The following is a 25,479-nucleotide window of genomic DNA, read 5'->3' on the forward strand; positions in this document are numbered from 1 at the left end:
ATGCTGTTTGACCGGCTGGCTTCCTTCAACGAGGCGTGCATCATCCACAACAAACGTGGAAGAATCAGCGACGACAACTTTGAAAAACAACTGCCGAGCGAACAACGTGTAACGCTGTATCACAGAAGGTGCAGTAAGCCACAATGCCTCCAGCCTTCTATAACGCAAGCCGCAGTAGTTCGTTGTATTTGAGTAAACTATTGTGTTATGGCAATAAAAGTTTGAAGGAAAGTTATGCAAAAGTAATCTGTTGCGCTTCCGCAATTGCTCATTTACTTTTCTGGGGCTGTAACTGGCCAATGTAATCAATTACATGTTAAAGGACGTTCTTTTAATTGTAATCGGTTACTTACTTCCTGGAACGTGTACATGACTGGATGCCAATCGCTTTTAGCCCCACTGATTGCGGGACATTCAAGTTTAGTGGACGGATGCTGTCCTCCACGGCTGCCGCGATCTTAGCCAAGAGAGGCCGACTCCTGGACACTTTGAAGCTGTGGCCTTTGGCAAGGACGCTTGTCTGCGGGGGTGATTACTTCCTGTAAAATGCGAAATCCCAGGCTATGGAGCTCGGTGGCTGCTTTTGCCGCATCGGACCTGGTGCATTTTACTCTGGGAGGTGAGCTCTTTCTCCGCTGAGCTTAAGGCGACAGGGCACACGAAATGGTCTGCAGCAGGAAAGAAGCCAGCTAGGTGGTGCTCTAGTTGCCTTGGCATCAACAACAAGTCAAGCTCCATCTTTCTCACCATTGCTTTGAATGCGTGGACACGGTTGATAACCACGTGGCGCTCGGCTTGGGCCAAGACCCTGTGACCCTCAAGGGGCTTGACGCGAAGGCCCCGAGGCTCCACGTTCAGATCCCAACAGGCGGCGATGTCTAGGTTCGTCGGTAACGCCGCAAAGCTGCGCGCGGAGTACACGCAGTACCTTGAGGGCAATGCTGTCTCTGGGCCAAAGTCGAGGCGTAATGATTTAAAAGTGGACATTCAGGAGCAGCCTGTCGAGCTGCGAATGAACTCATGGTTCAAACAGAGGGACAGCAACAAAGGTTGTGAGTAAAAAGTAAAATGTTTCTCACGTCACAAGAACGAAAATACATAAAGTTTCAGTTGCAACTCGGACCATTCTTCCTGGGTGGCTGGGGCGTCAAGCGTTGCAGTTTTGTACATTTATCTGTGGGTCGTAAACAAACCACAACATTAAGCTTTTTGGCAAGTGAACAACGTGTAACGCTGCTCCCTTTCACCTTCCATTCGTTGTCCGTCTTTGCTCATGTTCGATCACAATGAATTGAACATAGGAGCAAGAAGGACGCTAAGCTGCAAAGATTTCATGACTGCGAAAGAGCGCGGAAGACGACGACACAGAAAGAGCAGAGAGCTTAACAGCGCTGTTCTTGATGTGTCGTCGTTTTTCGAGCTGTTTCGCAGTCTTGAAGCCATACCAACAAGCTCAGCCCCCTACCTTTTTAAATATTAGGCCTCACAGGTCACTTTACAAAACATGGCAGGGTTTAGAAATGGAGCCAAAAACTGTTAACAGCTAAGAGCATTCAAGCAGCGTTTCCCAATTTTCTAATGTTTATTTTGCATACATGCCTGCGCTACGTCACTGTTTGCTAAATCCCCTTTTTTTTTCGGTGGATGCACGCGTCGGCATCGCAATTTGTGACCGTCTCGCGCAAAACAGACTGCGATGAAAAGGCGACGTGGCAGCGTTACGCGACGCCGAGCGAGTCGTCGCTTGTGGCTGTTGCTGATGACGCGCCGGCGGCATTGCTGCTCCCACGGGTCGGGTTTCGAATGGACACGTACACCGGCCTGTACAACACAACTGTCTCGCCCTCTTCGACACCCAGGGTGCCATCGTACACTTGACCCAGCTGGAACTCGGGGCCGATGTACATCCCTCCTTCCACGTGGTCGCAGCACACAGCTGTGGGTGAAAGGTGGACAAACAGCACGAGGTAAGCAGGCTGCGCTTACGCTGGCCACGTGTGTGAGCCGGAGCTCATGCACGTGCGCCATGTTGCGCTTGCATATAAAAAGAATATGCTCAATTACCCCTCAATTATTTCATTGGCTGATTGTATATAGGGTACAGTGAAATAATTATACAGTAAGAAGTTGCCGTAGTTAAACCAGATTGATACCTAGACGAAATATTAGCTGAACCCACCTGCACCCGTGAGAATCACATGGCAACAATTTTGAAGGCACGAACGCGGCGACAAGCTGCTCGACCGCAGTAGAAAAGCGCTACAAAGCCTTCACTTCATTTAGAAACGATGATGCCACCAGCGCCAGCTTTGTTTTCTACTTCGAGTCGGGGGTATTACCGGAGTTGCGAGAGAGGCTAAGGTTGATTCGCATTGTGGGTCCCCAACGAAATCGCAAATGAGGCCGTGCAAAGCGACATTGGCCGAAGTGAGAGAAGCCCAAACTTTAGCTAGCCTTGAAAATTCTTCAGAATATGGGTAGCTCTGTCTCTCCCGTAATCAACAGTATACGCAAGCGTGGAATGGCTATGGGCTAAGCAGACTAGTTGCACATAATGCTATAGCCGCAGCCTTAAAGTGGGTAGAGCACATGTTCGGAAGAGCACACTTCATCTCTTATCCTACCTCACAATACCACGCTGTCCACTAGTCCATATGGAAGCGATATGTCGCTGCGTAGGATGAACATTGGGCTTTGCCTAGCGTATGCGGTCGCATCCGCCGTCGCATAGGGTGCCTCGATGTGCGCGCGCCTCCGCCTCCAGGGTGGAGATACTGGATGGATGGATGGATGCTATGAGCGTCCCCTTTGTAACGGGGCGGTGACATGTCTGCCACCAGGCTCGAAAAAAAAAAGCTTCCTTGTTTCATGTTGGCCTAATAATAAGGTAGATAATACCTTATCTACATTGATTAAATCTATGTTATTATACCAAAAAATACAAATTCACGGCCTATCTCTCTGCCTCTTAAGGCAGAATGACCTTATTATTCTCCCATTATTTATTTTTGTTCTTTATCTCTACTTTTCTGCCACCAATACTCTAACCGTCTCTTACTTATTTCTATCGCGGACATGTTCAGCTTTCCATTGTTGTCCCTAAAACCCAAGGCTTCATGTAGACTCGTGCCCACACGTATACCTGGGTGAATATCGCCACATTCAATCAGTACATGTTCCATCGTTTCCTTAGTTCCCCCGCAGCATGTACATAGTTCTTCTTCGTTACTGAATCTCGCTTTATAACTACGCGTTCTAAGGCAGTCCGACCTTGCTTCAAACAGTAAAGCGCTTCCCCTTGAATTATCATAAAACCTTTCCCTCCTTATTTCCTAGTAGAGTTACTGTATATGCTACCTTTAGGTAGCAGAGTTGCGCCACTGTTTTCCGGACGCCGCTCGCTCTGCCTTCGATGATTCCAGCAACGCTATTCGCCGAGCGCCGTCACGTGGTCATATCTGGCTCCTTTGCGCTGCGGAGAAGCCAACACTTCGCAGGCGACGCCGACACTCCGTAGATTCCGGCGGCTCAAGGGCGGTTGACATCGGCGCTGTTGTATTAGACAGCCATTAGTTTAGCATTAGCGTGATAGCGGGGGTTAAGGAAATATCGTTACCGTGCCGCAAACGTTCTCTGTGGACAGCGTGTTTTAGTTTAGCGGAATAGCACTTACGTGCCCAAGCTGGGGTGGTGGCGCCACCTAGAGGAGGGTGAATGCGTTAAAAAAAAGTGAACAGAAAAGACTGAGAATTCTCGCCTGTATACCCGCACGACGCAATATTACTACTTTTTTTGTATATTTGCTTGAGATCATTGTTTTAGAATGTGACGAGTGCAATAAAAGCCCCATGAAGATCTGTTTAAATCAACACTGTTACTCTGTCGCGCGAGCGCGGCTCCTACGCGGGTGGTGAGTGGCTTTCCCGCAAGACTTCGGAGCCCAAGATGGCGTACCTTGGCGCAACTCTGCTACCTAAGGGTAGCATATACAGTAACTCTATTTCCTAGCTGAGGCTAGCGACACCTACCGACGATTGGGAGAATGACACGAACGGTCAGTGCGAGCTGAGAGACTAGCGACACCTGTCGTCGAATCCGAGAAGGAAGAAGTGCGCCTGGCTCGCGAGGCTCTAGCGAGGCGGGAAAAGATCATCACGTGACGTCTGGCATTCGGAGCGGGAATACGCGCTCGCTAGAGAAGCCGTCATGTAATCCATTTAAATCGTTATTAAATCTGTTTGCTTTCATTCAACGATCGTGTCATCATGTGCACCAACCCCTGACATGGCGACGAGGAACTTTTAAAGGCACCAACGCGGACAAACCAGCGATCCATGCTGCGAAGAAGGCAAGCACACGGTACGGCTGAAAAGGCGGTGTGAGGACAAAGACACGAGGTCAACGACGCGGGACAGAAGCGAATCTGAACGTCCCCGGCCTCCACGGTGTCAGCGAACGTCCAATCATCACCTAAACGAAGCACGGTGTGCAACAAAACGAGCAGTCATGACGGATCGAGAACCCGAGGTGAGACACTCGACGCTCAACGACGAGTACGAGAGCGAAGACCCTCACAGTGACACGCATCGACGCAGATTTTCCCCCGAGACGCCCACGACGACACGAATCGAAAGCTCGACGGAACTCACGATACTGGGAACTACGATGCAAATGATGGCACAGCTCTTGGAACGACAAATGGGAGCGCCAGGAAACTCAGTCAATGGGGCAAACGAAAACGCCACGATCCAGATCACGACTATGCCTGATCTCACGGCGACTCTCCCTACATTTTCCGGCACAGACAACGACAGTCTGAACGAATGGGTCACATCTGTGGAGAACATGCGCGAGAGGTGCTCATGGAACGACATGGCCACACTAAACGCCGGCATCTCAAGGCTTCGTGGACGAGCAGCAGCTTGGCACCGCCTGGACGGCGTGAACCTCAAAGACTGGCACACTTGGGTAGCGGCACTACGAAAGGAGTTCGACAAACAACCACTGTTCTGCGAGTGGGTAGAGAGCGTGAACGCACGGCGACAAAAAGACGACGAAAACATCACAGACTATATGTATTCCCGACTGCAACGCATCAAACGCGGCAAGTAAGCATTAAGCGACGACGACATCGTCGACTGGCTCATTCAAGGCGTTCGATCGGAAAACGCAAAACCCATGCTCGCGGCTTTTCACGATTTACGAAAGGGAAGCGTGTCGGACTTCATCAGCTACGTACGACAGTTCGACAGACGCACGACATCGACGAGAGGCGAAACCACAAGCGTGAAGCCGGGACAGCAGTGCGCGGATCGAGACAGCAAACAGCACAGCGAAGGGTGATCATCAACCGAGCAAGCCCACGAGAATCTCCGCCGACACATGCGCTCGCTGCTTACAGCGCGGACACCGCGCGAAGGACTGCACGAAACCTGACACACGCACCGAAGAGGAGAAGGCAGCCGCCGCGAAACGAAGGGAAGAAAGAGCAGCGCGAGAACAACGCACCCACCGCATCGGGACGACGCGCACGCAGGGCAGGATCATTCTCGTGCCTACGAAGATCAACGGTGTAGAGACACTAGCGCTATGAGACACGGTATCTACTGCAACTCTCGTTTCGTCAGCGTTTGCAGAACAACATAATTTCGATGTTGTGCCTGACACGGACTGCGTACTCAGAGGACCATTCGGAGACTCAACGACTCCCGTAGGAGCAACTCAAGGGCACATCGCCATCGAAGACGCAAGCGCGACCATCGGTGTAAAAGTAGTGAACGACTTGCCACATGGCGCCGTCATAGGGACCGATTGGCGAGAATGTGTTGCATTCGACTACATCGAACGCTACACGAATGGAACACACACGCTCGAGTGGATACCGAAAAACAGTCCACCGGAAACACCAAAAATGGAACATCGAAAAAACATCATGCCACAGCCGGCAAACAAGGACGACAACGAAGAAACCGATGCAACGTCTGTAACTACCACATTGACCAACTCCCCAAAGCAAGGTCATCCTAATCTTCCATCGTTGGAGGAAGTGCGTCGCGAAATCGCAGAAGTGCAACCGGCAAACTTCAACGCGGACCCAACAGAAAAAAAAATCACAGCATATCCACGGAGTGAATGATGATGAGTGGGCGAAGCTGCGGAGGTTCATCGGTAAACCGTGAATCTTCCGTGAATTCTGCCCAGTACATCATCACCGACGTGAGATCGGGCGCGTTTATACTAAAGGTTCGATGAGTTATGACGACTTGCAGCGCACTTTAATTTTACATGTACGCTGTGAATTTTCATTGTTTAGAAAACCATTGCTTAGAAAACATCTGGCGTCTTTCGTTAAGCAGCTGGCGTCTTTTCGTTTTGCTTTAGAAACATCTGGCGTTCTTTCGTTTTGCTTTTACAAAACATCTGGCGTCTTTTGTTGGTTTATTTCATCAATCAACGGCGTTTTGAACAAAATTTTTATTGTTTAATCACGCACAGGAGAAATCTCACCAGGCACTACCTTGGAGGTAAAGAATGGCTGCTAATGGGAATGAGAGACAGAAGAAGTCGGCTTTTAGCTAACGCTGCGAATTTTTTATTGTTCAACAACGCACAGGAAAAATCTCCCACCGGCACCACCTTGCAGGTCAAAGCGTAAGACTGGTTACATACTACGCTACGAGGGACGAACGGGTGCCGCTATAAGGAGCTTCGCCCCTAAAAATGAGATCCGTACTGAGTGAAAACATCCATGTTTTTACAAACCCCAGCAACGAATTGGGTCTCTGCACGCATGCCGAGCACACGATTGACCTCAGTGACAATACACCAGTTCGCATGCAACCGTATACGACAAGTGACGTCAACAGAAAGTTCATAAGAGAGGAAACAGAGGACTGGCTGAAAAGAGGCATCATCCGCAAGTCGAAGTCTGCATATGCCTCGCCTGTTATTGTTGTGGACCAGCCTCACCACGAATCGACTCCAAAACGAATGTGCGTCGACTATCGTTTCCTGAATGTGAAGACGACCAAACGCGCCTACCCCATGCCGCGAATTGACACACTACTCCGCAAAGTGTCAGGGTCACAACTTTTCTCGAAACTTGACGTGAAAAAGGCCTTTCTCAATGTACCAATACGTGAAAGTGACATCGAGAAAGCAGCGTTTGTAACTGAATACGGACACTACGAGCCTACACGCATGATATTCGGATTGTGCACAGCTCCGTCAACCATGCAGAGCATTATGGATGATGGACTGAAACCGCTCATCGACAGCGGACACGTCATCGTGTTTTAACACGAAAGTGTTTTATGCCGGGGTCCACCAAGTACATCCGTCACGGATATGACGTTGATAAAATGGACGCCAACGGGTGAGGAAGAAAAAAACCAAGAAAAAGATACCCCGCTGGGAATCGAACCCACGACGTTGCGGCCGCGACGGCAAGCGCCCGACGCTCTACCGACTATGCCAACTCGGGAGATGCTAGGCACGGCGCGAACGCGCCTTATATCTTTCACACAATCTCTTTCGCGGCGGGCGGAGCGGGGCGGTGCCGCCGTCTGTGAGAGGTGGAAAGAAGTAATGCTTCACGATCGACACTTACTAGCGCTTACTCCGAGATTGCACGTGATATCGGAGGTCATGGTTAAAGCGTCTCGATACCAGAGAGGTAGACTGGCCGCGCTGGCGTCGCCGAGGCACCCTTGACGCAGTTGCGTTCTTTGCCTTTGGATTCGTGTTAGCGTGCGTCGGCTCATCGGAGTAGTGCAGCTTCCACGTGCATGAACGGGATTTCTCTGCCGCCGACTGCTTCAAATGCGAGAGCACCGACTAACAAAACTGCTGCAATATGCGTTGCAGAAAGGACGCGATTTCGACGGGCGAATGTTGTGCCTTGTTGGAGCGAGAGCAGCGCCTGCGAGACAGAGGCCAGCGGGACGCACGCGTTTGCGGCTCAGGCTACGAACCTCTACCTCCCGCGTTGCTGAAGTGCAGTGTGTGTTATGTATGCATGAGCACAGGCGTCGGCTACCCATTAATAGAAAGCGCACACCGTGCCGTTTCTCTCCCTAATTGACGACGCTTTGAAGAAGTGCATACCGGGTACCAGTGTTGATTATGAGCTTGTTGATATCATCCTTACGCGCGATTCACGATTCGCTGTGTCCAAATATATGTTCACACCGTCAGCTACCTCAACGGTTTTATCATGATCAAGGGCGTTAGTCGTCGCGATAGAGACATGCTGTCAACATGGGTGCATCCACGTCTAACGGTGCTATAGCTGCCAAACACGAATAGACATTGTACAAGCTCTCATATATCATAAGCACTACTTCTGTGAACACACGTTTCACTTTCGTGTTATACCGATTCCTATGACGGAGGGATCAGCCATGTTTTTTTTTTTGAAATACTCCGCGCCGCCTGGCGGCCATACTGGTGACGTATTGAGACCCGTTCTTTCGCCGCGATGACAGGCTGCTGTGTGCCACTGTGTACTATAGTTCACACGCGAAAGGCCAGCGGATGTTTCGCTTCCCTCTTAACAGCGAGCGAAGAAAAAAAAAATGGGAAGCACATGTGAAACGCGACCGCTAGCATCCGACCGACAACACCAAGATATGCAAGGTTAGTTGTTGACTTGTCCAGCATGTGGCCGTGTATTTTTTATCGCTGGCAGTGAGCATGCTGTTAAAGATGTCCTTGCCTGTCTCGCTATAGCTGCCTCGGATAATCACAGCGTGAAGCTGCCTATACAAAGATGATGTTAAGCCGTGCGGGGTGAATAGATGGTTCAGCTACCTTGCCGATAAGCTTAGATAAGCTTGGTCAAGACAAGTTAATCATAGCTCATGCTAAATAAGCATAGTCAAAACAATGAATAGTAATCGACACAAATCAGTACTGATTTATACCAATTAAGCCGCCGGATTAAACCAGGGTAAGCTTAGAAAAAGACTTGTTAAGCCAGTATATCGCAGCCTAATTGAGTTTGGACAAGACAATTTAACGCTGTCAATACCAATTTGTACTGATAGATAGCTATCAAGTGGGATCAGGCAATATTAGTGGAGATTATGTCGGATCACGCTAATCCGGTCGAAGATGAGATGGCATAGCCATGAGCCTTGCTAAAACGCCTGCTTCGGCGAGTTGCGCATTGGTAAATCTATCTTAATCATAGCCATGAGGTAGATTAGACCCTACTAGGCTATGTTCTTTCGAATTAAGCATGACTAAATAAATCCGAGTTAAGCTAATCCTGAACAAGTCAATCTTAAGTGAATTGAGAATGACTAGCCACTTCGTTGACTGCGTATGGTCACATTAAACCGAGTCGATTAAATTCGAATAAGCTGGAATAAGGTAGTCCGAATCTTGAACCATCCAATTTTGAGTAAGTTGAGATTGCCTAGCCAGTTGGATGACAGAGTATGGCCACAATAAGATAATAGGAATTGAGCCGGATTAACCTAGCCCAGATTAAGCCGGATTAGGCTAATCTGGACTAATGTAATCCCGAACCAGCCATTTTGAGTAAATTCAGTTTGTCTAGTCAATTCGATGATAGAGTATGGCCACAAAACAGTGTGGATTAAGCCGGATTAAGCTAATCCGCATTAAGCTAATCACAAGCAAGTGAACTTGGAGTGAGGCTGTCTTGCCTGTTGGATGCCTGAGCATGGCCACGTTAAGCCAGCCCTGGCTAAAGAAATCTTTTTTGAGTATTTTGAGCGCACATGCCATGCATGACATGATTTTCATGTTAGGACCTGTCAATTATGGTAGTTATGCCCTCTTATCGTGTCGTGTGGATTTTGGTAGATGCTGAAATAATTAAGTGGCTGTTAGAGCTTCATGACCGATTGAGTGATGTCATGGTCTACATGACATGCATGACAAGGTTTTCGTGTTATGATCAGCTATTTATTAATGAAAACTAACAGGCAATAACGCCAAGGAATAACGCCGGACTCTGCCGGCGGCAAGTTATCTTTTCGTCCACTTTACTTTCTTCACATTTATATTCTAAATACTACAGATAACACCCCCTATACTTTCCTTGGCGTTATTGTCTGTTAGTTCTCATTAATATTGTGTCTAACAAAGAAAACGAGCCCTTAAGGGTGATCAGCTATTTATGTTATTCATAATCTCTTATCATGCATGTAAATGTTGGTACTCAACAAGTTTATAAAGCCGCCAAAAGAGCTCCTTGATCGGGTCGTATATGCCAAGGCGTACACGCCATGCGTGACATTTTTTCGAGATATGACCGGTCATGTATATTTTCCTCATGCTCTTATCATACCATGTCAATTTTTGTATACATGAAGTTTACCAAACGGCCTTTTGTAGCTCCTTGACCATGTCACCTATGTCATGGCGTACGTTAAAGGCATGCCGTAATTTTCATGTAATGAGCGGTCATTTATGTTTTTCACATGCTCTGGTCATGCCATGTTAGTTTTGGTACTCGTCAACTTAATCAATAGGTCGCGAGAGCACGAGGACCTACCCCTCCAGTGAGATAGACAGACCGAGAAATACGCTCTAAATGCCTTTATTTCGCCATCAAATGCTTCGTGCGTAATAATTAGTGCCCAATCTATTTGTTACTAACATTATATGTGCAAGCCCTACCACCAGAAGGGATAAACTGAGCCAAATTACCGCGCATGTCGCTGAAAGCGTTCCATCTTTGCATGCCAGGCATTGCCACTGAACGCGAACGTTTGAACCAATATGGCGTCCACAAAAGCAGTGTCTCCACCCTGTTCCGGAGGAGCACATCGAGGCACCCTACCGTCGCATAGAGTGCCTCGATGCGCGCGCCCCCGCTCATGGAGGAAGGAAAACTCAGGAGAGGCCCTATCGTATCCCAATGCATTGCGAAAAGTGTGGCGGAAGTGACGTCAGATTTATGGGGCAAACAAACCGGTATGGGGCAAACAAAACAGCAGACGCCCCGCGGCGTGCTCTCCGCGGTGGTTCGCTTCTGCTCAGATTTGTAGTCCCGGCATAAACTTAGCGCGTATTGCGCGGTTCGCACGTAGTAAAACGTTGCAAGCAGACGTTTATCAGGCTGTTCGTGCGTGGCAGGTCCGAGCACTGCGTGCTGAAATTCTTCGTGGAGCGTTTTTGTGCAACAGTACAGAAAGTACCGGTACGTGCCGTAATCAAAAATATTCAGCCCCTCCATCACCGTATGCGAACTCACCTAGCAGTGACTTACGCGTTCTGCTGGGCGTTAGATCGTTCTTTTCCTTTCTCGTAGCCCGATTTCCTGATCTATTGCCCAATTAGCGGTTCTTTGCTCGTGTATATGGAATGAGCGCAGTAGCCATTCGGCGCAACGCCAACCTATATTTGACGTAACTTCACGTCCAAAAGAAGACACCGCTGTATTGTATACGCGATCGTGCACGTAAAGTTTGTAATTCCAGTGCGCACACAACACAAGCACGCAGCGAGCGCACACCGAACGATAATCCGATAATAAGAACAAAAGTTTATTGCCCTTTCGTTGAACGACACAGCCTCTAAAACGTACGATGCCTTCAGCGCATGTTATGTACGGCGCGTCAGACGCCAAAAACAAAAGTTCACATGAGTTCTGAGTTGACAGAATGAGTCACAAGCAACAGAGCACACATCTGAAAGCTTCCCACGCGAATACCATACCTTAGTGATCAGCAATGAAGCGAACGTATACGTACACATGAAAAGTGACACCCGGTACTGTCCGCAGTGCATGCGATTTAAAGAACACACAGAAAGAGCAGCCCCATGCGTGAATCGACTACACCGCTCTCACGGCGAAAAACAAACAAAAAAAAAAAAGCTGCAAAGTGTCGCGATGCGCGCATGCGCTTGTAAACGTCGCGACGGAAATCGCGAAATGTTTCGCTGCTTCTTCGCTAGGAGGCGATGCGGGTGTTTGCGATGTGGAGGCTTCACGAATGTGACGTCAGGGCCTCTCCTTAGTATTCCTTCCTCCATGCCCCCGCTAGAGTGGTGTCAGCTTATGAAAGGGCAGGTGCCGCCTCCTCGGCCTTGGCGGCAGCGTGGCCGCCATTTTGAATCCTCCGCCCGGTCACTTGTGCGTGGCGCGCGTGCTGTTTTTAGGTCGGTGCTCGTTTCCCTCCAGTTTTCTGCGCTCGCTACCGTCACCATGGCCACGTGTTGCGTGCCGCAGTGCACCAATCATTCCAGAAACGCTGGGAGCTGTATCGTTTTAGAAGATACGAATCGTTGTTACAGAGAGGCGAGATGGCAGCCTCCGGACGTTGTGTACATTGATATGTTATGTGCAGTGCTGGGCAGTATCGAAGATACACGTATCTTAGATACTATCTTAGATACTCTTTGGGTATCTTGTATCTGTATCGCGATACGTCTGGCAAGACGTGTATCAGTATCTGTATTTCCGATACATTGAACAATGTATCATGTATCTTAAGATACGAGATACTGCGATCGCAACCTCATGGTGCGAAACAATAAACGTTGGTTGAAGTCCACTTCTCAAGCTGATACTGCTCCCACTCAGCCACCAGATTATAACTGAAGACAGTGACATTATTTTATCTTTCCGCCAGAGTTTTCCAGCGAGGGCGGACGATGAGCTCTGAGCGTCCCTATCGAGGGACCAGAGTCACGTGGTGGCGCTCGCTTCGTCTCGACAGACAAACGCGCGAACTTCTACGCCCAGACGACCTCTGTTTTCACGGTTTGTTTTTTTTCTTTTTAGTTTTGTCAGCGCTATGACACTTGGCTCTTTGCCACTGTCCTATGCCGCGTACTCCAATGCGTGCGGTGCCTTTTGCACAGATCCTGATGCCGCTGTAGTGTCGTTATCGATGTTTCTCTTGCGTTGTGTTTGGTTACGAAGTCTGAAGAATTCAGGAAAAGGGGTTTCTTTGCGTCTCGTGGATTTCACACATCGGCGATTTGAAGGGCCTCGTCACTGCAAGTTTGACTTACATGCAATGAGATTGCCTTATATGCAGACAAGATTCTAACAGCTATAGCGCCACCGGTACCGATGTTGCATCTAACAGAACAAGCATTCACTTAACAGAAACTATCTTCGCATACGTCTCTTTTTCTTTTATTCAATGAGTTCTCAAAATCATAATTTGATCGTTAGACAAGTTCTTTCTAAACTTTCATTTCGTACATTACCTATGTCTCTGATTGCTTTTTTGGGGTCTGCTTACGGCAATATTTCTTTAACGTGCAGGCGAGGTAAGCTCTCTGCTTTATTTTTACTTTTAGCTGTGCATCATTCGCCGTTCTGTTTACAGACTTATATTCCACTTAAATTTACTGTTATGTCAAGGCGATGTTGCGAACAAATATATAATAATCTGCGCTTGCTTGAATTATACAGTAAGAAAAATTCAGCTTGTATACTGCTTAGTAAAATAGCGAAATTGAGTTTTCGTGATAACAACGTAAAATATTACGAGTCATGTCAAAGATGTTAGTAAAGGGATGGGAGAAACATTGTTATACAAAATGCTTCGTTTTTCTAATGAGCATGCGAATGAGCCGGTTTACGCTATTTTACACAAGCACTGAATTTTCTGTGGTCTTAACCTAAATGCCTAATTGCCATAGCTATTAGGGGTTACCCGCCGCGGTGGTTGTTATGGTGCTTGAATGCTGACCCGTCGGTCGCGGCGGCCGCATTTCGATGCCCGTGTGCTTATATTTAGGCTTTAGAACACCACGTGGTCGAAATTTCCGGAGCCGTCTACTTCGGCGTCCCTCATAATCATATCGTGGTTCTGGGACATACAATGCAGCAGTTATTCTCAGCTCTTCGGCGTGCCTCCTGTATCGTGCTTCTATACTTATTCACTGTGTTTGATACGGAAACGCTTTTCTATTTTACGTAGCTACAATTGTTTTTTTCTTTTTTAGTCTTCACTAATCACCAATAATTGGAGCTCTAAATGGCAATATAGTGTGAACAGCGGCGGTGTCCTGTGGCGCTTTGTGAACTATAAAATACGTCTGACACGTGACACGTTTTGTGGGCTGCACATGTCCTCTCATAGAAGCAAAATCGTTAAAAGATCGCGCATTACTGGGTACGTCGGTAAGAAAACTTTACGACAGGAGATATGTAGATTATAAAAGTCATTGCAGTTTTACGACCTCCACGTAAACACGATGAGTCGCAAAGAATGTCGCTACTAGCGTTGTTACCGATGTTACCTGTCCGGTGATCGGGTAATGCGAAAACCGTGATACGTTTACGGGCAAGATATAACTCCACAGCGTTATTTGCACCTATGTGGGGAAGCTTCTTATTGAAGTTCTTGTGATTGGATGGCAACCCGCTAGCTGGTCGGCAAGCAGAGCAGCGACTCCACCCAATTACGAAAGCGACAAGCAAAAACCGCTTCAGCGAAATGCATGAAGAGCTGTCATGTTAAGCAGCTAAAGCAACCCCAATAACTTATTCCGGAATGAATGAAAACATTGAGCAAGAAATAAAAAACTCTTAAAGTACTAACAGACATTTCATTCAAATGAAACAAAATTGGTCGCAGCTAATAAATTCTCAAGCGAACATGTTTTGTGCACCGGCGTTAAGTGCTACATTATTGTATATACAGATATATAACAACAAATTTGCGAATGTATCGAAGTATCTTAAGATACAAGTGGAATGTATCGTATCGGATACAATCAGCCTTGTGGTACCTTGTATCTGTATCTCAAATACTTCTTGCCTGAGTATCTTCTATTGTATCGCGATACAATTTCGAAGTATTTTTGCCCAGCCCTGGTTATGTGTTCCAATGTCGCTGTTGCATCGCACCACGGACATTTGTTGCTGTATCTGTGAGGGTACATTCTGTGTAACCTGTGTAAATGTGGGTACGTGTTTGTTTGCAGGCGACGCCAGTCCCGTGCTTGTCTCCTGTTTAGTTTCCCTGAATTGGTCGTGGGAGGCGCGGAACTGGAAATGGGAAGCCAACTGGCGACCCTTGACCAGGCCCTGGAAGAGGGGCTCCACCAACCCTAACCACTCCAAGGCATGACATAAATGTTTCTTCTTCTTCTTCTTTAGAAGATACGAGGTTTCTTTGGACAGTAAGAATGAAACGTGACAAGCGGCACCCGAAGAACACATTATGCACTTGCAGCGTAAGTTTCCGGCCGGTATTTCGAACGCACATGCAAGGACAACTTCTGCCGATGTTAACCTTGCGTAATAAATGGACACACTGATATCAGCTACATGCTTAAAATGCTTTGGTTCACGTGTGCATGAATCCTGCATTTTTCTTCGCAAACATTCTTTACTGCACTTGGTTGGTCCTGTATCTGCCTTTGATTTTTGCTTTCGCTATTTTTGTGATTTGAAATGTATCATGAAATATATTATGCGTGTTTGTCTGCAGATCAGATCCTTCTTTTTTCCTAATAATAATTATTTGTGAAAATTTACGTCCCAAGAACCCCGATATGATTATGAGAGGTGCCGAATATAGTGGAAGGCTCTCGAAATTTTGACCATCTGTTGTTCTTTAATGAACACCTAAATCTAAGTACGCGGGCCTCTGTCATTTCACCTCGATCGAAATGCGGCCGCTGCGGCCGGGATTCGATCCCGCAACCTTCTGGTCACCAGTCAAGCACCATAGTAAAAACCACGGCAGGTTCTTGTTTTTTATATTCCTTTCCGTGTTTCAAGTACGCCTTCTGTGCTGGTCTAATGCCCATGTATGTATGTGTGCAGTTAAATGTTTTTATCCTGCCCTGTTTCTGTGTTTCAAGGTTACATTTTTGTCCTGTCTTGAACAATTACGCAGTTCCTGCTTTTTTAATAATTTACTATCACTGTGAATCGACTAGTGGAGTTCTGTTTTATTGTGGAATTTTCGTTTTATTTGTGTAATTGCTTCTGTGAGCGCAGCATTAATGAGCACAAATAAATGGCCTGTACACTAGATATTAACGCGCGCGCGCGCGCGCGCGCGCCCACACACACACACACACACACACACACACACACACACACACACACACACACACACACACACACACACACACACACACACACACACACACACACACACACACACACACACACACACACACACACACAGTATTTTATTTCTTTGAGCAAGCATAATTTATTTAATAATAATGTAGGTCCTGAAGGCTCAGGAATGCGCATACAAACAGTTCTCGCGAAGCGTCTCCACAAAGAAGACGCATGAAAACAACAAGAAGACGGGGAGGCATTTTGTAGAGTAGACACGCTATGTCAGTAAAAAAATACAAGAAACAAAGTCAAGTTGTACCATGAGTACGTCATGGAAAACCAGTTAATGAAATAAAAACTCACAGGCTCCCTTACGCGTTCGCTTAAAGGGACCCTCTAACACTTTTCCTGACCTCATTGTTTTACACTTTTTACTTTCGGGTTGCGTAGACTGGAGGCTGAAGAGATTAGTGCAGCAAGAACGGCAGCGGTAGGGGCACGCAGTACGAAGTTATTCAGCCTAGAACACTCAAAATACAATGAAATGGAGGCCTATCCTCAACTCGATTTTCGCGGGGTCACCTGACCACGTTTCACTCGCCCTGTGACGTCTGATGGCGCCCCAATGAAATGAACTGAAAGATCTTACGTACGGGAAGCTTGCACACAATGTTGCCCGTTCTTTCCAACGTATTGATGACGCCGTTGCGATAGTAACAAACAATGTGGTGCATTACGAGTGAACTGCGTGTGCGAAACGAGACAGATCGTGAACGCCTCTGTCATGTTTTCTAGTTTTAGTCGTGTTCCTTGTTGCGACGGCGTCTATATCAACGCTCTTGCATTTTTTCCCCTTCAGTTTCTACAAACAACGGCGCCTGGAGCGTCCCGAGCGCGTTTCCCTCCAGCATCGTGGCGTTCGGCGCATTCATTGCCGGGCGCTGCAGTTTTAAAGCTGAAAAGTCTAAGATCTTCTGTCCAGTTGGTGTTCAGTGAAAAAAGCATGCTAAAGAAAAACTAAACCAAATAATAACACCTTTCGTGATGTAACACCGCTATTACTTCTAACGTTACAATTATCGAATCATAGGCCAGCGCTCATCTTCGTCATTTCCGCCCGCAATAGTTCTTGCGAGTGCCACTACGCGTTAATGCGGTCAGCAGCGATGTAGGCGCTTCAAAAAAAGTGTTGGAGGGCCCCTTTAAGACGGCTCGAAAGCGAAAGCCATCTTCTCAGTTTTTTGCGCACAAAGCGCGGTTTTGCATTGCCTCCAAGATCGGAGGCACCTCACCTGGTTTTGCACTGCCTCCGTAATCTGCGCACTTTTGACCAAGCTACGATGTCATGTGATAAGACATCATATGACGTCACGCCAAAACTTGCGAAGCCATGATGACGTCATATGGTGACGTCATCACGTGACGATGATTTTTTGCATCCCTCGTCCCCGACGTCGTGGTACGCTGACGCCGTAGTTGCGGGACGGCAACGGTCAAATTTCGCATTTGATGTGGAATTTAAGGCTTTCGCCTTTAAAAATACGTCCTCCACGGTGATATAGTGGTGACGGAGTTCGGCTGCTGACCCGAAAGTCACGGGTTCGACCCCGGCCGCGGAGGTCGCATTTAGGTGGAGGCGAAATGCTAGAGGCCCGTGTACTGTGCGATATCAGTGCAGGTTAAGGAACACCAGATGGCCAAAATTCATGGAGCCCTCCACTACGGCGTGCCTCATAATCTTATCATGGGTCTGGCAAGTAAAACCCCAGATTTTATTAATAATAAAAGAGACAAATAAACGACGCCGTGCATCTGCCGTAGAAAGTGTAAAATAGTATTGGAAACACTCATTAATATGTGCACGCAATTGGGCATGCGAGAAAACCTGCAGATACAGAAAAAGAAACTGCAGATACAAAAAGAAGAAGGAAAAACGCACTGATACTGCGCGCATGCAATGTTTTACGGCATACTACTCAACAACGTATTCATCGTTTTGATAAGGACTCAAGGCGCAACTCGAGTGCCGATACAGTAGCGGCTACAGATTGTGAGCAAGAAATGTCAGCAATAATAATGATAAAGAAGCTCTCGTATCATTTTAGCAGAATATTCGCACCATACTGCCCCTCGGCCCTTTATTCTGTGTACAATATGTATGTAATAATATCTGGGGTTTAACGTCCCAAAACCAAGATATGATTATGAGAGACGCCGTAGTGGAGGGCTCCGGAAATTTCGACCACCTGGGGATCTTTAACGTGCACCTAAATCTAAGTACACGGGCCTCAAACATTTTCGCCTCCATCGAAAATGCAGCCGCCGCGGCCGGGATTCGATCCCGCGACCTGCGGGTCAGCAGTCGAGCGCCATAACCACTAGAAAACCGTGGCGAGGCTGTACAATATGTATGATGCCATATATAATAAACGAGTAAATTGTTTGCAAACTTAGCAACATCAGCCACCTTAATCGCGCTTAGGTAGCTTCGCAACACAAAAAAAAATTTTGTGAACGTCTTTTTATGTTGTTTTAGCGATGTGCGCTAAGGCATTAGCAGATGTGATTTGCGCACTTCCGTATGGATCAAAAGTCTGAGTTGTTTCGATAATAAAATCAGTTGTTATAAAGCGCTTGTCCTGTGTGTGTCTATGCTTCGTCCCCGTGTCATTTTGCGCTTCTTAAATGATGAACGCTTGGTATTTATACTGCATGAAAGACGGCTCGAATGTGGACAGAGCATCAAAAGACCTCACTGCCATGTCCAGGACAGAAGGCATCATAGATCATTTCATCGTAAGAGGCATCCACGATTTCCACCGGCTGTACTATACCTCGCACTTCGCTACACTTAGACCCGTCGTAGCCGCGATCACGTACGGATACTATTAACAAGTCCGGTCCGGCTGCTGGTGCTCACTGATCACGGTGATGATGACCTTGTTCAAGAACTGTCAAGAACCCCTTGTACATATACGCACAAGTATAAGCATAACAACTGTAACAAGTGCAACTGGAACTGTAACATACGTGAAGTGCGCCTGCGCGTGCCGCTCGGCTGTGTGTGTATATCTGTAGCGAAACTTTTCTGAATAAAGCTTAGTTGCGAGTAGCGCCTGTCCTGTGCATCTGTGTTCCTTCATTTCTCTGTTCGGATTCGCGCTATCCAGTACTGAAGAGTATACGCACTACATATCAGCTTACCGCGTCTGGTGTTGGTAACACCCATGTTGCTGTTGGCATCGTAACGCAACTGTAAACAACTGGTTGTGTAATACGTATGCGACTCTTCAGCATAATAGTGTGCGTATACCACTTCCACATTTTTCTAGCGGCATTCCGTAACGTTTCGCTCAATGGGAACAATTACGCAACAGTCACCGTCCCGCGCATGTTTCGCAAACATCAATTACCACGGTACGTGGGATCTGCCCAATTTTGTTTAGTTTTATCTGAACTGTCTGGACAGCAACCAAGGGCCATTTTGGAGTCCGGATACACCGAGGAGAACTTTTACTTGAATCGTAGTTTAAAACAGCGCAAAAGACAGAAGCACAAGACAAGTGAGACCACAGGATAAGCAGCTCAAGCAACAACTGGGTCAATTGTGGAGCGTTTCGTTTCATGGTCTGGCTTGCCTTGTGCTTTCGTCATTTGCGCTGCTTTAAACTATGACTCTGAACCAACTAGCCCAGTCTTACATACCTTTACTTGACATTCGGGAACAATCTAACCCCACTGTAAGGAGGCCGCCAAGAAAGTGTGCGCTTGCTTTTTTTATTTTTTTTGTGACGTTGCTCTCAACTAACTCGACGCGAAATTTGACCGTAGGCGTCCCGCGTCTACGGCGTCAGCGTACCGTGGCGTCGGGGACGAGGGATGCAAAAAATCATCGTCACGTGATGACGTCCCCATATGACGCCATCATGACTTCACAAACTTCGGCGTGACGTCACATGATGCCGTTATCACATGACATCGTACCTTGGTCAAAAGTGGGCAGTGCCCGGAGGCAGTGCAAAACCAGGTGAGGTCCCTCCGATCATGGAGGCAATGCAAAACCGTGCTAGGCAGTGGCGTAGCCAGGCATTTTGTTCGGGGGGGGGGGGGGGGGGGGCTCACGTTGCAGCGCGACCTCCTCATTGAATTTTTAGAACGGCTAAGTATATGAATAACATTTATTTATTTATTTATTTATTTATTTATTTATTTATTTATTTATTTATTTTTTTATTTATTATATCCTCAAAGGTCCCGTATGGGACTTTACATGAGGGGTGGGCGTCATAAAATGGCGGTATCGATGAAGGTGTATGTTAGGATGTGGTTGAGTCTGCTTCCTGGATGGCATTTTTGAAGCGCGCAAAATCGCGGATGACTGATGCTTCGTTCGGAAGGTCATTCCAGTCTCGGGCGGTGCGCAAAAAGAAGGACTGCTGAAATGAGGTGGTGTGGGCACGTGGCGGAATCACAGCATTTGGATGACTTGTGCAATGACCTCGATGGACCGGCTGGACGAGGTGGTTGTCACGCGGGGTTGAATAAAAGAATCTGTGAAAAAGGCAGAGACGTGCAATACGACGACGAAGGGCGAGGGTAGAAAGATTTAACTGGGATTTGAGGGCGGAGACGCTCGAGTAGCGGGAATAATCTGAAACAATGAATCTGGTTCCTCGGTTCTGTACTGACTGATTTCGATATGATTAGTTTGGTGGGGGTCAAAGACAGCAGATGCATACTCAAGTTTTGGTCTGACAACGGTTTTATAAGCGAGTAGTTTAAGGGAAGGTGGTGCCATGGAAATGTTACGGCGTATGTACCGAAGAGCGCGGTTAGCGGAGTGAATTCTGTGATTTATATGGTCGCCCCATGATATATGTCACTCGAAAGATGGACACCCAGGTATTTAATCGAGTCAGTAGCAGCTATATGACAGTTGTTGATTGTGTGATTAGCCGGCATGTGGTTTTGGCGACGATGGAAAGAAATTAGTAATGTTTTTTTCGCATTAAGGGACATCAACCAGGTGGTACACAACTGCTGAATGCGTGAGAGGTCATGCTGTAGGGAGGAGACATCGGTGGGATTATTCATAGGGCGGTAGAGGACACAATCATCAGCAAAAAGACGGATGTTAGATTCAACGGAAAGCGGAATATCGTTAATATATATTAGGAATAAAAGAGGCCCTAGGACGGTACCCTGGGGCACGCCGGACAAGACATGGGAGAGGTCGGAGGAGTGATCATTAACATGCACGAATTGTTTACAGTTTATTAGGAATGCTTTAATCCAGTTAAAAACATGCCGATGAAGGTTTAGACGCGAGGTTTTTAGAAGGAGACAGGAGTGGGGTATCTTATCGAAGGCTTTTTCAAAATTTAAGAACAGTGTTCAATTGGGATGTTACGGTCCATATGAAGGTGAATGCTCGTGCAGGAATAATGTTAGTTGGGTCTCGCATGAGTGATCTTTACGAAAGCCATGTTGGTTTGGGTGAAAGAAGTTTACGGATGATAAAAATGTAGCCACATGAGAAAAGATGACGTGTTCCATGATCTTTGAACAAACACTAGTGAGCGAGATTGGTCGGTAATTACCTGCGAATGCGCGGTCACCTTTCTTGAAGACCTGAATGACCTTCCCAACTCTCCAGTCTAATGGGACTTCACCTGTGTCGAGTGACTGCTGAAAAATGATTGACAATATGGAACCGCATACATGTTTCGTATTTTTCAGAATTTTGGCGTTTATGCCATCTATACCGCATGACGAAGAGTTCTTTAATTGGTTAATAACTTTTACAATTCCCTCTGAATTGAATTCAATTTTTGGCATTGGCGGAAAAGCAAAATGCGGAAAATCAGGAACTTCCTTGTTAGGTTCGTTAGTATAAAGGCGGAACAAAATGCAGAGTTGACGGATGGAACGTCGCAATCCGCAACGGGTATCCATAAGTGTCACAAAAAGAGACTGTGGTTTTGTCATCCGGTTTCATAATTTTCCATAAGCGGCGTGGGTATGTACATGTATTACCATGCACATACATTGTCACTGGTATTACCATTAACATGTATTACCAGTGACAGTTTGTATTATATGCTGCAAATCACTTCTTGAATGCTGCCCTCTGTTAAGAACGAGTAAGAAATGTGTTTCTTTCGTAAAAATAATATGTTGACATGCCCGCAAAATCTTTCCAGGAATAACTGTCTTCAATCTTTTCAATCTTTTTTTTGTGTGTGTGTAAGAGGTACGGCAAATATCACGTAAACTTCGAAATTGCATCAGTTTTGAACTGAAGAAGCGCATTATAACAAAAAATAGTTTTAAATAGTTTTAAATACTTTTAAATACGCTTAAATAGTTTTAAATACTCATTTTTCCCATGCACAGTCGAACTCTGGAATGGTCCTGACGGCGCACTTCGCCAGTTACCTGCCGCACAATTTGCAGAAAGTATTCATCAGCATGTGCCTCTCGAGTTCTAAATGTGTGGCGCGCTTCTATTATATTTGTGCCTTTTTTCTACCATCTAACAAGTGTTATTTGATGCAATGTTGATTTGTTATACGCGCATTTGTATAACTTGCTCTTTTTATATGCTTGTTAAATCACGCAGTTTAGCGTTCATTTGTATGCTAATTTGTCTTATGTTATGCCTGATTTCCAAGCGAATTCTGCACCCACCCCTGCAATGTCTCGCAATGAGACGGCAGTATATGTAAATAAAAAAAATAAAAAAATAATAATAAAAAAATGAAGTCCACAAAATAACCAGGACGAGATCAAATATTTTAATGCAGATTGTTTACGCAAAATGTTCATCTTTTTGCACAAATGATGCGGCCAGGGAAAAGCAAGAATGGGAAAGTACACCTCGAATACGGGCAAAACATAAGTCACCGGAAACAGTGAACAGTATGCTTACGCAAAACTTCACAAACGTACATTTAAATATGCAATCAGTAAACGGAACTAAGCAATGATCACTATACATAATGCCCAACTGATATGTCCTTGGGCCAAGCTGCTGTCTCGAACGCAGTGAACAGAACTATAAAGGAAGAGCGCAGAAATAACGAAAGAAACTATTTCAAAACTGTTTTAAAAGTGCGAACCACTATTTTGCACTCAATATAAAAGGAAGGTTGCCGCTTCTAGTTCAAAGAGAAATGAAGAACAAAAACGACAAATGAAAGTAACAAACAATGCTGCTAGTACGGCTTCCCAATAGTTGAATTTGTTTGGTAACGCCGCGTATGCCGACCTCTCAGTGAACAAGGCGAAGCTGTCGATTGGCTGGTAATGTCCACCTGATGCCCGTATTCTTATGTTTATATTAGGTCACAGTGTTAACTGCTAAAAGGTACAAAATCCTCACGGCTTTAAAAGGTGGTGAACAATAATATGGCGTCAGAATTACGGGCTCATTGACCTGAACTCTGGAACAGCAGTGTCTTTTCCTTTCGTTTGCGCTGATTTTTGTCCTGCTCGGTATCAAATGACAACGTTGACCCGGCGAGGAAGCTTAGCGAAACGGTCAATGACTTCCGACACGCTGATATCGACATTTATGTGGGCGTACAGAAGTGCCTGGCCAACCATGCGTTCCTCAGACATCGGGGAGCGTAAGTAGTTCTTAAGTAACCTCATGCTTGAAAGCGTTCTCTCTGCGCTGGCAGTGGTCACTGGAAGGGTGACTAGAATCCGGAGTAGCTTGTACACATTCGCATAGAACCTGCTGTCGCAATGAGAGATGGCATTGGTTCCAGTACCGGGGCGCTGGTTTGCTGCTTTGTTCGCCCACTTTGTCCACCATAGTCGCAGTCCTCCAAAACCAGCCCTCGTTTCGACGTCATGCGCAAAAACTCTCAGGACATTTTTTGCTCCTTTCTCCTGATCATCTTGCATTGGTGGTATTGCGGATGGTACAATTAATGAAAAGTCCTTTAGAAGTGCCCTGTCCTTTCGAACCATTGGTTTAACTGGGTTAGTACGTGGTCCATGAACGGAATGAACAGGGTTCTGCGAAAATATTCTTCCGCGCTTTCGAATGCATTGCTCCCAAGGTTTTGCTTCCGGACACCGGCTCGACGGCTGGTCATCTCCACATTCAGTTTTTCTGCCAATGCCTGCACTTGTGCAAATATTTTTGAGAAAGAGCATTCGTGTTCTTGCGGTCACTCTCAATTGTCTGCTGTACCACTTCTATGTCGTCAATGGCAGCGCTCATGTCGATACTCCTCGTCTGCAGCTTCTTTGACAGTGGCAAAGTCAGTGCTAACATGTGCTCCGTCACATGCAGGCTTACAAGGAACGCTGGTGAAAATAGTGTCAACATTAGACTTTGCCTGCACTGGACTTTCGCCATTTCCGTTAGACTTATTCTCCTCTAGTGCTGCGATCAACGGCTCAAAGAGGCTCTATGAAAGCACTGCATCGTGCTTCCCGGCCCAGCGCGTTTCGCATAGTCCCAAAAGGCGCTGCCTTGTAGACTCAGGACAGCTGAAACTTATCATTTTTCGCAAAACGTGTGAGCGGCTAGAAGATTTACGGAAGAAGACTGACGTCGCCTTCAGAGTCCCAAAACAGTTTCGGATGTCTGTGATGGAGCATGCCGCACAGACAACTAGATTGAGGGAGTGACACGCGCAGTGAGTACTTAGAGTGCGGCTGGATATTTCTCACAAACAGCAGCTTGAACACCATTCATTTTGCCGGCCATCGAACTTGCACCATCGTAGCTTAATTCCCATTTTTATAAGGAGCCTTATGATGGCGTCGGCGAGGGCCCGGCCATTTGGTCGTGAATTGGCACAAAGCCTAAGAACACTTCTTCGATTCTGTTCGCATCCTTATTAAGGTACCTTGCACAAACAGTAAGCTGCTCGATACCAGCAACATCCGTCGTTTCATCAGCAAGTATGGAGAAGCAGCCTGCAGCGTTTACTTTTGCGACTAGGCTTTCCTTGATGATTGCAGCAGAGGTTTCTATAATGTGGTTTTGCACATCTGGACTAAAATATGAGGCCTTATTTGGGCAACTTCTAAATGCTTTTTTTAGATCTGCGTCGCCACAATCCGCGCGCATGCAAAGCAGCGTTCTGAAGTTGCCTGTATTTGTAGAGGAGGCTGTGCTTGAATCCATGGGACTACTGTCTCTATGTCCACGGAGAGCCACACCTTGCCGCCCGCAAAAGAGAACTGTCTCAACAATAGGCTGTAATTTCCTTCGGGTCTCCCTTATTTGAATTTGCCTGCCATGGTCCAGTTGATCAACAACACTGGGCACACATCCTGAGAAGGTTTGAAGAAAACTATGGGCTACCAGATGAGCGTCAGTGTGATAGGCCTATTTAGTGACTTCATGTGCACCGAAGTCTTCGAGGGCGTGCTTCCACTTTTGAAATGGTTTGGATACGAGGGCCCTAGTGCGTGCATGTTGGCCCTTGCCA

At 46.7% G+C, this 25,479-nt stretch overlaps 1 protein-coding gene across 1 annotated transcript in view; it reads right to left on the reverse strand.

Annotated features, from left to right (window-relative positions):
• Positions 1 to 1,126: 1,126 nt before the first annotated feature.
• LOC119404005 (arrestin domain-containing protein 3) overlaps positions 1,127 to 25,479 on the reverse strand; it is a 518,482-nt gene continuing 494,129 nt past the window's right edge. Inside the window, exon 7 of the mRNA XM_037670636.2 lies at positions 1,127 to 1,936. Within this exon, the coding sequence (XP_037526564.2) occupies positions 1,719 to 1,936 (218 nt within the window). The 3' untranslated portion in view covers positions 1,127 to 1,718. The remainder of the gene's footprint in view (positions 1,937 to 25,479) is intronic.

Source organism: Rhipicephalus sanguineus, chromosome 9 (assembly GCF_013339695.2).
Source record: "Rhipicephalus sanguineus isolate Rsan-2018 chromosome 9, BIME_Rsan_1.4, whole genome shotgun sequence".
NCBI lineage: Eukaryota > Metazoa > Arthropoda > Arachnida > Ixodida > Ixodidae > Rhipicephalus > Rhipicephalus sanguineus.